The sequence below is a fragment of the Cherax quadricarinatus genome, chromosome 56, assembly GCF_038502225.1.
Source record: "Cherax quadricarinatus isolate ZL_2023a chromosome 56, ASM3850222v1, whole genome shotgun sequence".
NCBI lineage: Eukaryota > Metazoa > Arthropoda > Malacostraca > Decapoda > Parastacidae > Cherax > Cherax quadricarinatus.
Window position 1 is genome coordinate 18,564,448 of NC_091347.1, and position 12,553 is coordinate 18,577,000.

General features: G+C 40.9%; 1 protein-coding gene across 2 annotated transcripts in view; it reads left to right on the forward strand.

Annotated features, from left to right (window-relative positions):
- The window catches only part of Psa (puromycin-sensitive aminopeptidase), a 100,396-nt gene that overhangs the window by 22,914 nt on the left and 64,929 nt on the right, over window positions 1-12,553 (forward strand). For both annotated transcript variants that reach the window (XM_070097123.1, XM_070097122.1), the window contains exons 5-6: window positions 4,434-4,580; window positions 4,975-5,125. In XM_070097123.1, the coding sequence (XP_069953224.1) occupies window positions 4,434-4,580; window positions 4,975-5,125 (298 nt within the window). The remainder of the gene's footprint in view (window positions 1-4,433; window positions 4,581-4,974; window positions 5,126-12,553) is intronic.

Here is a 12,553-nt window from a genome sequence, read left to right on the forward strand (position 1 = left end):
CTTTAAGAAAAAGAAAGGGAAGATGTAAACTAGAAAGAGAGAGATGTTCCCTATACAGGCAAAGGAGAAGAATCACAGCTGCTGAGAGAGGCCAGTATATCTGAAATACGAAGGGAGGCACTAATCATGGAAATATCGAACTTAAGCTTAAGGAATCTTACAGGAGACAAGAATCTCAGGAAGAACTTAACCCTTTGACTGTTTCGGTCGTATATATACGTCTTACACACCACTGTTTCTAACTATTTATACGCGTAAATTATAGCGGCTTCAAATCAAGCAGGAGAAAGCTGGTAGGCCCACGTGAGAGAATTGGTCTGTGTGGTCAGTGTGCACCACATAAAAAAAAATCCTGCAGCATGCAGTGCATAATGAGAAAAAAAACTGACCTTTTTTTGGATTAAAACGCCGACTTTGAGGTGGATTTTCGTATAGTATTTATCATTGTATTCTCATTTTCATGGTCTCACATGATAAAATGGAAAACATATTACAGAAATAGAGATGATTTTGATTACTTTCATGGTGGAAACGGCCTTGAAATTGAGCTCAAAGTAGCGGAAATGTTCGATTTTTACCAATGTTCAGGAGTAAGCAAATCACACCACACGTCCAATACACGTCAACTGGGGAGTCTAATATTCTTTCACTAGTGCACTGATATTTATACCATTTTTACAATAATGCAGTAGTCTGCATAACAGTAAAATTTTTATTTTTTTGTATGAATAAAAAATCAAAATAGAAAGCAATAGTAATATAAGAGGGGCCTAGAGACGTGACTAATGAACAGATGACATGTTATTTTAATGCCAAGAATGGCTACATTGTTTATTCTGGACCCTATTTTGAAATTCGCATCTTATTTAATTTGCGTGAAATTGGCCAAATTGCCAATTTCTGCCCACTTTATTGGGTAGTTCAAATCGGTAAGTGGGCGGTTTTTTGTACCCAACTGATAGAAAAAATGGAGTTCTAAAGAAATAGCTATGAGTTTGGTCAACTGGAACAACAGAATTGGCCAAAAACAGGGCTCAAAGTTGGCGAAATCGCCGATGCGTATACGTCGCCGAGACCGCTAACTTCGCGGTAGCGTAATTCCGTGAGTTTTCAACCAAATTTTGTACTTTTGGTGTCATTACCATCGGGAAAAGATTCTCTATCATTTCATAAGAAAACAATTTTTTTTTTCCAAAAATTTATCGACATAGAATGACAGTTTCAGAAAGGGGCTTGTGACAGTCAAAGGGTTAAAGCCATCATTGAAATTGAAAGAAACCCAAAATACTTCTTCTCTTATGCCAAATCTAAGGCAAAAACAACATCCAGTATTGGACCCCTGTTTAGACGAGATGGGACCTACACAGATGACATCAAAGAAATGAGTAAGATACTAAAGTCCCAAAATGACTCAGTGTTCAGTGAGCTGTTAACCAGACTCAGGGTCAACAACCTAAATTAATTTTTTATGACTGAGACTCAAAATTTGGTCATTTAAAAAATCTCTGGTATTCTAACCCTACAAGACTTCGAAAAAGCATTTAATGACATGCCCGTGCACTCTGCCCCAGGCCTGGACTCTTGGAACTCTGTGTCCATCAAGAACTGCAAGAAGCTCTTGTCACGTGCCTGCAGCATTCTGTGAAAAGGAAGCATGGACACAGAAGTCATCCCACAGTCACTATAAACAACAGACATAGCCCCACTCCACAAAGGTGGCAGTAAAGCAATTGCAAAGAACTACGGACCAATAGCGCTAACATCCCATATAAAATCTTCGAAAGGGTTCTAAGAAGCAAGATTGCCAACCATCTAGATACCCATCAATTACACAACCCAGGGCAACACGGATTTAGAGCAAGTCGCTCCTGCCTGTCACAGCTAATGGACCATTATGACAAGGTCCTGGATGCTTTAGACTTTAGAGGATAAACAAAATGCAAATGTAGTATACACAGACTTTGTAAAATCCTTTGACAAGTGCAACCATGGTGTAATCGCATGACAAAGGAATAGCAGGAAAGGTTGGTAGATGGATCTATAACTTCCTAACAAATAGAACACAAAAAGTAATACACTAGTAAACAGAGTAAAGTCTGAGGTGGCTACAGTGAAAAGCTCTGTTCTACAAGGCACAGTACTCATTCCCATCCTGTTCATCATCCTCATATCTAACATAGACAAAGATGTAAGCCATAGTTCCATGTCATTCTTTGCAGATGACACCCGAATTGCCATGACAGTATCCTCAATCGAAGACACTGCAAGTCTCCAAGCAGACATCAACCAAATCTTTAAGTTCAATGAAGAGAAATTTTGACTGTTCAGATATGGAAAACTCGAGGAAATTAACGTCTTTTCAGGGTATAAAACAAATTCTAACCACACAGTAGAACAAAATACTAATGTGAAGGACCTGGGAATGATAATGTCAGAGGATCTCACACCTTCAAAGACTACAACAATGTATCTACCTCATCTGCTAAAAAAATGATAGGATGGATAATGAGAACCTTCAAAACTAGGGAGGCCAAGCCCATGATTTGCTTCAAATTGCTTGTTCTCTCTAGGATGGAATACTGCTGTCCACTAACTGCCTCCTTCAAGGCAGGCGAAATTGCTGACCTGGAGAGTGTACAGAGAACTTTAATGGCATCACAAGTACAGTAAAGCACCTAAATTACTGGGAATGGTTGAAGTCCCTTGATTGGTCCCTGGAATGCAGGTGAGAAAGACACATGATAATATACACTTGGAAAATCCTAGAGGGATTAGTACCAAACTTGCACATGAAAATCACTCCCTGTGAAAGCAGCAAAAGACTCGGCAGGAGATGCACCATTCCGCCAATGAAAAGCAGGGGTGCCACGAGTACACTAAGAGACAACACAATAAGTGCCAGGGGCCCAAGACTGTTCAGCTGCTTCCCAGCATACATAAAGGAGGATTACTAATAGACTCCTGTCAGTTTTCAAGAAGGCACTGGACAGACACCTTAAGTTAGTACCTCAGTAGCCAGGCTGTGCTTCGTACATTGGTTTATGTTCAGCCAGCAGTAACAGCCTGGTTGATCAGACCCTTATCCACCATGAGGCCTGGTCTCAGACTGGGCTGCAGGGGCATTGACTCTCAAAACCTTCTCCAGGTAAACCTTGTTTTTTCCTATATTCGCTTTTAACCCTTAAACTGTCCAAATGTAGATATATGTTGACGTGTGGCAGGCTCCGAACGTAGATCTATTTTTTTTTTTACATGCTTTCAAATGGGGAAAATCAAGGTCGGAGCGCTACGCACGTGAACGTAGATCTACATTTGGACAGTTTAAGGGTTAATTTCCTTCTTTTACATACCCTCCCAAATTCATCCACCAACTTCTGCAACTTCTCTTCAGAATCTCCCAAAAGTGCAGTGTCATCAGCAAAAAACAACTGTGGCAACTCTCACTTTGTGTTAGATTATCTTTTAATCAAACAACTCTTCCCAACACCCAAGTCATTCACTTATCTTATAACCCTATCTGTAAATACAGGAGGGCCCCGCTTATACAGCAGGTTAGGTTCCGGGCTACTTCTGTAAGGCAAAAATTGCTGTAAAGTGAAATGTAGGCTTTTTTCACTTACAAATGCATATGAAAGCCTGATAATATGTTTACACTATCTTATACTAAGTGAGCAATATAGCGAGCCCTAAAAAATGTATATACATTACACATATTACTTACCCTAAAGTATTTTCTTCCTTAGCTTATAGTGAGTGGTGAATACTATTGTAGGAAGTCCGGAAAACAGGAATGAGTAGAATTGAAAACCGCTGTATTACTGAAATGCTGTAAAGTGCAGTGCTGGACAGCAGGGCCCTCCTATATATTGAACAACCATGGTGACATCATGCAGCCCTGTCTAAGTCCAACTTTTACTAGGAAATAATCTCCCTCTCTCCTCCATACTCTAACGTGAGCCTCACTATTCTCATAAAAACCTCTTAACTGCTTTCAGTAACCTACCACCTATTCCTTACACTTCCAACATCTATCACATTGCTCCCTTATCAACCCTATCATATGCCTTTTTCAAATCCATAAATGTAACAAAAACCTCTTTACCCTTATCTAAATACTGTTCACTTACATGCTTCACTGTAAACACTTGGCTTACACATCCCCTTCCCTTCTCTTCCTAAAGCCTCCTTGTTCATCTGCATTCCTGCTATCCGTCTTACTCTTAATTTTTTCAATAATAACTCTACCATACACCTTACCAGTTATACTCAGCAAGCTTCTTTCCCTATAATGCTTATGTTCTCTTTTGTCTCCTTTGCCTTTATACAAAGGAACTATGCATGCTCTGTGCTCATCCCTCATTACCTTTTCCTTGCTCATACAGAAGACATGAATATTTATATTAACATCAGTAACAAGTTTGAATATTACACAGCCTGAAATCTCGAGAGTACTCCATGAATCTGACTCCAACCTGCAAGTGGTGAAGTTTGCTACCTCTCCTCTCATGTCAACGTACTTAGTTGCCGTTGTAGTGGGAGAGTATGACTATGTAGAAGACACATCCACAGATGGCATTAAGGTAAAGATTGTATTACTTATTACTTGAAACATCTGATGTGCCAAAAAACAGATGGGTGCAACCTCTCATAGTAAGAAATTGATTTGGTTGATTTCTTTATAATATTTTATGCTAAGGTAAAGCTAAATAAAAAAAAATTGTAAAATATATGTGTTAAGTAGAATGTTTTAAGTAGAACCTAGTTCTGTAAACAAGTATATTTGTTAAGAGAACTGAGATTAAGTTGCAGGAATAGCAGTGCTTGGATCCAATGACAAATAATGGATATAATATTGTATATTTATTTTTTGGGGTGGAAATAATGTAATTTTTTATATATAACTTCTATAGATAACAAGATATTGTGATCTGTTGCTATACAGTGAATAATTCAGGTGACATAATTTGCTTTAAGGTTCGTGTATATACTCCAGTTGGCAAGCAAGAGCAAGGGAAGTTTGCTTTAGAGGTTGCTACAAAAGTCCTCCCATACTACAAAGAATACTTCAGTATTGCTTATCCATTGCCCAAAATGGATCTCATTGCCATTGCAGATTTTTCTGTTGGTAAGTAAAGATTTTTTAACGACTTTTATTGACACTGTGACTTCTGCGGAAGTCTTGAATAGCTAACACATTTCTTCGAAGGTAACACCAAACTATACATCATTGTCAAACCAAACTGATGAGTGCTTGATTTGAATTTAATATGGAACTTGTTTATTTAATCTTGTATCTTATTAATTCCTAGGTAGTAGGTTGGTAGACAGCAACCGCTCAGGGAGGTACTACCGTCCTGCCAAGTGAGTGTAAAACGAAAGCCTGTAATTGTTTTACATGATGGTAGGATTGCTGGTGTCTTTTTTTTCTGTCTCATACACATGCAAGATTTCAGGTACGTCTTGCTACTTCTACTTACACTTAGGTCACAATACACGTACATGTACAAGCATATATATACACACCTCTCTGGGTTTTCTTCTATTTTCTTTCTAGTTCTTGTTCTTGTTTATTTCCTCTTACCTCCATGGGGAAGTGGAACAGAATTCTTCCTCCGTAAGCCATGCGTGTTGTAAGAGGCGACTAAAATGCCGGGAGCAAGGGGCTAGTAACCCCTTCTCCTGTAAATATTACTAGATGTAAAAGGAGAAACTTTTGTTTTTCCTTTTGGGCCACCCTGCCTCGATGGGATACCGCCTGTGTATTGAAAGAAAGAATGATCTTATTAATTACTAGAATTAAATATCTAAACTGTTTTTCTCAAATGCTGCAAACCTTTATTTAAAATTGAGAACTTTTAAGCACTATTCCATTTTACATTAATTAACCCTTCCACTACATTATATGCCACCTGGTTTGACTAGTTCCCAACAAGTTTCATTTTTCCAGAAAAAAATGCAAGTGCTCAAATATGCTTTAGCATTACACTTTTATTAGGAAGAGGCTCAATATCTCCCACTTGTATTCCTTAAAAATATGCCTTTTTCTCTGCATGACATTCAATGTGGGAGTCACAAAGGGTATAATTCCAGAGGCCTGAGGAGGGATTGTTAAGGTGGTTTGAGCATGTAGAGAGGATGGGGGGATGGGAATAGAATGATGGTGTATAAATCTGGGGTGGAAGGTAGGAAGGGTAGGAGTTGTTCCATGAATGATTGGAAGAGTTAGGTAAAGAAGGGTTTCAATTTCAGGGATTTGAGCATCTAGCAGCCTTGCATGACCATATTAGATAGTGATTGGACACAAAGCATTTTAATGGATGTGCTGCTGAAGTGTGAGCAAGGTAACTGCTATTAACCCTTTGACTGTTTCCGACGTATAAATACGTCTTACGAGCCAATGTTTCTGACGTATTTATACGCACAAATTCTAGCGGCTTCAAATCGAGCGCCAAAGGCCTGATAGGCCTACACGGGAGAGAATGGGTCTCAGTGGTCGGTGTGCACCCTGTGAAAAAAATCTGGGACCTAGCGGTGCATTGTGGGAACGCCATGTTGTCAGTCCATTTTCACCATGCCTCTCGGTAAGAAGTTCCTCACTCCTCGGCGGATTGGAGGTCTTTTGTTCCCAAGTGATAGCTCTAACAGCGATGAAAGTGTCAGTGACAGTGAATTCAAGGGTTTTCAAGTGAGTGTTACCGAAAAAAGTGCCCAGGATAACGTAAATAGTGACGAAAACCCAGATGACCCACAACCTTCGACCTCTGGTGCTGTGCCGGCTTGTTCACGTTCACGTTCGCCTGTACCAGGACGAAAGAGGAAACTATTTGGTCGTGTACAACACCCTGATGATAGCAGTGATAGTGATTTCAAGGTCATTGAAAGCAGTTCTAGTGACAGTGAGAGTGAATATTCCCCAGTGAAGCGCCAGTATGTACGACGTAGCATGCGGTCTGGTAGTGTTTCATATGTTGTTCCAAGGGGAAGGAGAAACTCTGGGAGCACATCCCGTGGCCCAACACCACGACCTGATAGTGAAGATGACGATATTGTAACGATGGGTATGAATGGTGACAGTGAGGGAGGAGGCAGTGGTGGTGATAGTGAGGGTGGCACGGCCCATGTGGCACCATCACTGGGCCACGCTACTAGCCACGCGGCTGACTCAGCAGAACAACCAGCCTCACCCTACCCCACACTGCCACAACCTGCACCACCACAACCTGCACAGCCACAACCACGGTACAATATCCAGACCCCACCAGCAGAGCGCATCTGGGATTGGCAGGACGGTGACGAGTTTGTTCCCAGTCCCCATGACTTTGATGAAACACAAAGTGGAATAAAGCCATCTTGTCCACTTGGGAACAATGCCAGTGAACTGGACTGCTTTGAGTTATTCTTCGATGAACCCCTGATGGACATCATTGTCAGGGAAACCAACACATACTGTGAATACACCATGGCAAATACAATTCTCTCACCAAAATCACGGCTACACAAGTGGAAGGAGACAACTGTGGCAGAGATGTACCTGTTTTTTGCCACAATAATGCTTATGCCACATGTGTATAAGCACACTGTCACCACATACTGGACAACAGATCGCCTGATTTCAACTCCAGGTTTTAGTGACATTATAGGTGTCAATCGTTTCCTGATACTGTTGCGTATGTTACACTTTTCAGACAAAACCAGGCCTGACAGAAGCGACAGGTTATATAAGATAAGAAATGTGTTTATGTACCTGAAACAAAAGTGCTGCATGTATTTTTATCCCTTCAGGAAGCTTGTTATTGATGAGTCCTTGATTTTATTCAAAGGAAGACTCTCATTCAAGCAATATATACCAAGCAAGAGGAAACGCTTTGGTATAAAGCTATTTGTACTGTGTGATTGCAAAAGTGTTCTTGTTTTAGATATTATTGTGTACACTGGCAGTAATACTTTGAGAGATACCATGAAGTTATTGGGTATCTCTGGTGATGTGGTTCGAACAATGATGGAACCATATATTGGTAAGGGGCATATGTTATTTACTGATAACTGGTACACAAGCCCCTTACTCAGTGATTTCTTGCGAGTGAACTTGACAGACGTGTGTGGCACAGTGCGTGGTAATCGCAAACATATGCCAAGGTTCGACGCTGGCACTCGCAGAGGTGAGGTGCAAGCCTTTGCTGCCAATGACATCATGGCATTTCGGTGGCATGACAAACGTGATGTCACATTGTTGACATCAGTTCACACAAACGAAATGGTACCCAGTGGCAGGGACAACAGAGAGACCAATGAACCCATTCTAAAGCCTGCAGCTGTCATGGACTACAACCTCAATATGCACTTAGTGGACAAATGTGACATGCAGATTGGGTTTGCAGACTGTGTACGCAAGAGTTATAAGTGGTATATCAAACTTTTTTTCCATCTTGTTGATATCTCTATGCTAAATGCTTATAACATATACAAGTTGAAGACCAACAAAACACCAAAATATGGTGAATTTTGCCTGTCAGTAATCAGACAAATAATTGCAAAGTACAAAGGAGCAACTCCTGCAATAGACCAGCGCCCACAGACGTCATCTCGTATGAGGCCTGGTGATCACTACCCCATACAACTGCCTCCTACTACTGCCAAGAAAAATGCTCAGAAGAGGTGTTATGTATGTATGCATACCACAAAACGCCCACAAACACGCAGAGACACTCGTTTTATGTGTGAGGAGTGTGAAGTGCCCCTCTGCATATACCCATGTTTCAAAGAGTTCCACAAGCTGCAGCAGTTCTAGGAACGTGGTTAGTGACTGTACATATGTATATATATTATGGAACAATAGTAATAAACATTGTTTTGTATTGTTTGTGTAAACAAAGTGTATACACAAACTAATAGTGATAAAGTTTGTTCTGTTATTGTGTTGTAAATAATGAGTGTATATTTGAACAATGCACCTTACATTGGTCTCACAGGCCACATAAGTTACCTGGAAAAGAAAAATATTGAAAAATGCAAGAAACCTTTGAATTAGAGTAAATAAAAGAATACCGGGTGGGCGGCAGTCGCCGCTGTTGCCGTACGCACGTCAATTTCTGCAAACTTTGCGGCTCTATATCTCGGTAAGTACTGATGGCAAAAATTTTTTTTTAGGCTTAAAACACTAGTAAAAATATTCCTAACATTTTCATAAGAAAAAATAATTTTTTTTTTTTCGAATATTTGGCGACATAGAATGACAGTTTCAGAGAGGGGCCTGAAACAGTCAAAGGGTTAAGGGATTCAGGGGAAACAGGTTAGCCGGACTTGATTCTTGGAAGTGGGAAGGGCATTGCATGCACTCTGAAGGAGGAATGGAGATGTTAACACACTTCTGGAAAGACAATGATTGAATAATGGTCACCCTACCTTGGCAGGAGATGTACGTCACTAAGTGAGGAGAGGCTGTAATTATCAGAGTATGTATAAAATGCGCAATAACTTTAAAATACTTGAAATTTTGGAACGTTTAAGTCATAATCAACAAAACAGAACTCACTAAGGATGTAAACAAAACTGGCATGTGGAGACCATATAAGCAAGTTAGGGAGGGAGCCGTAAAATAAATTTTGGTTATACAGCCACTCCTCACTTAGCGACGTACTCGTTTACTGACGACTCAGACTTACAATGGGCTCTCTGACCAATATGCATTCCTAAGTAATGTACATTAGAGCTGATTTCCTCTATTCTGTTTATCACGATATACAGTACACTACTGTATAAACATTTAAAAATACAGTGGACCCCCGCATAGCGACCTCAATCCGTGCAAGAGGGCTGGCTGTTATGCGAAATGTTCGGTATGCGAATGAATTTTCCCCATAAGAAATAATGGAAATAAAATTAATCCGTGCAAGACACCCAAAAGTATGAAAAAAAAAATTTTTACCACATGAAATGTTAATTTTAATGCACACAAACTGAAAAAGGCATGCACAATTACATGACACTTACTTTTATTGAAGATCTGGTGATGATTGATGGGATGGGAGGAGAGGAGAGAGAGTGTTAGTGTTTAGAAGGGGAATCCCCTTCCATTAAGAATTGAGGTGTCGAGTCCTTTTCTGGGGTTACTTCCCTTCTTCTTTTAATGCCACTAGGACCAGCTTCAGAGTCACTGGACTTCTTTCGCACAACATATCTGTCCATAGTGGCCTGTACCTCTCGTTCCTTTATGACTTCCCTAAAGTGTTTCACAACATTGTCAGTGTAATAGTCACCAGCACGGCTTGCAATAGCTGTGTGAGGGTGATTTTCATCCATAAAGGTTTGCACTTTCAGCCACATTGCACAGATTTCCTTAATCTTTGTAGTAGGCAATTCCTTCAATTTCTCTCTCCCCTCCTTTGAACCAGTTTCCTCAGGTGTGGCCTCTTGCTGTTGAAGTTGATCTATCAGCTCATCAGTGGTTAGTTCTTTATTGTCCTCCTCCACCAACTCTTCCACATCATCCCCACTAACCTCCAAGCCCAAGGACTTCCCCAATGCCACAATTGATTCCTCAACTGGCATACTCCTCTCAGGGTTAGCCTCAAACCCTTCAAAATCCCTTTTGTCTACACATTCTGGCCACAGTTTCTTCCAAGCAGAGTTCAAGGTCTTCTTAGTCACTCCCTCCCAAGCCTTACCTATAAGGTTTATACAATTGAGGATATTAAAGTGATCTCTCCAAAAGTCTCTTAGAGTCAGTTGAGTTTCTGAGGTCACTACAAAGCACCTTTCAAACAGAGCTTTTGTGTACAGTTTTTTGAAGTTTGCAATAACCTGCTGGTCCATGGGCTGCAGGAGAGGAGTGGTATTAGGAGGCAAAAACTTCACCTTAATGAATTTCATGTCCCCATAAAGTCGCTCTGCCACGTCTGTAGGATGACCAGGGGCATTGTCTAACACCAGGAGGCACTTAAGTTCTAATTTCTTTTCAGTTAGGTAATCTTTCACATTGGGGGCAAATGCATGGTGTAACCAGTCATAGAAAAAGTCCCTAGTGACCCATGCCTTACTGTTTGCCCTCCACAGCACACACAAATTTTCCTTGAGGACATTCTTTTGCCTGAACGGTCTGGGAGTTTCAGAGTGATACACTAATAAAGGCTTCACTTTGCAATCACCAGTAGCATTGGAACACATCAACAAAGTAAGCCTGTCTTTCATAGGCTTATGTCCTGGGAGTGCCTTTTCCTCCTGAGTAATGTAGGTCCTGCTTGGCATTTTCTTCCAAAACAGGCCTGTTTCATCACAATTAAACACTTGTTCAGGTTTCAGTCCTTCACTGTCTATGCACTCCTTGAATTCCTGCACATATTTTTCAGCCGCTTTGTGGTCCGAACTGGCAGCCTCACCATGCCTTATCACACTATGTATGCCACTACGCTTCTTAAATCTCTCAAACCAACCTTTGCTGGCCTTAAATTCACTCACATCATCACTAGTTGCAGGCCTTTTTTTAATTAAATCCTCATGCAACTTCCTAGCCTTTTCGCTTATGATCGCTTGAGAAACGCTATCTCCTGCTAGCTGTTTTTCATTTATCCACACCAATAAGAGTCTCTCAACATCTTCCATCACTTGCGATCTCTGTTTCGAAAACACAGTTAAACCTTTGGCAAGAACAGCTTCCTTGATTGCCTTTCTGTTGCCCACAATAGTAGAGATGGTTGATTTGGGTTTCTTGTACAACCTGACCAGGTCGGCGATACGCACTCCACTTTCATACTTATCAATGATCTCTTTCTTCATCTCTATTGGAATTCTAACCCTTATTGCTGTAGGGTTGGAACTAGAAGCTTTCTTGGGGCCCATGGTCACTTATTTTCCAGATAAAGCACCGAAAACACTGTAATAATACGAAATATTCCGATTGTATGCTTGGATGTTACCGCGGAGGCTGGCTGGTAAACAATGCCACCGGCGGAACATATGAGGCTGGCTCAGGCCGCACATTGGACGCGTCTCGGACGAAGGGCGGTGAGCAGGTTTTTGGGCGGTATGCGAGGCAAAATTTTAGCGATCAAAGCGTCCGGTATGCAGATTGTACGTTATGCAATGCGTCCGGTATGCGGGGGTCCACTGTACACCAGAAATGTTATAAATGGTGCAAAAGTGACATTAAAACAATATCAAAGATGGTTGACACAAATTCACTACCATTATACAGTGAAACCTCAGCTAACGAATACCCCACCATGCAAATTTTTCAGGATACGAACAGTCACTCGATTGATTTTTTGCTTCTGGATACGAACGAAATTTCAGGATGCGAACTTTCCCCTCAAGGGAGGTTCCTTGGTGAGGAGCTCTTGATCAAGGGAATTGGATCTGTGCTCCACTTCCCTAAATTAATAATAATAATACAGTCGACCCTCAACTAACGGCGGCATTAAGTAATGGCAATTTCATCTAACGGCGCTTTTTGCCGTAGAAAAAATGCCTTAACAAACGGCGAAAAACTTAACCAACGATGTTCGTCCAGAACATGTCCCCAGCCATTCCAAGACTCAGTGTGCCATTGTTTACAAGC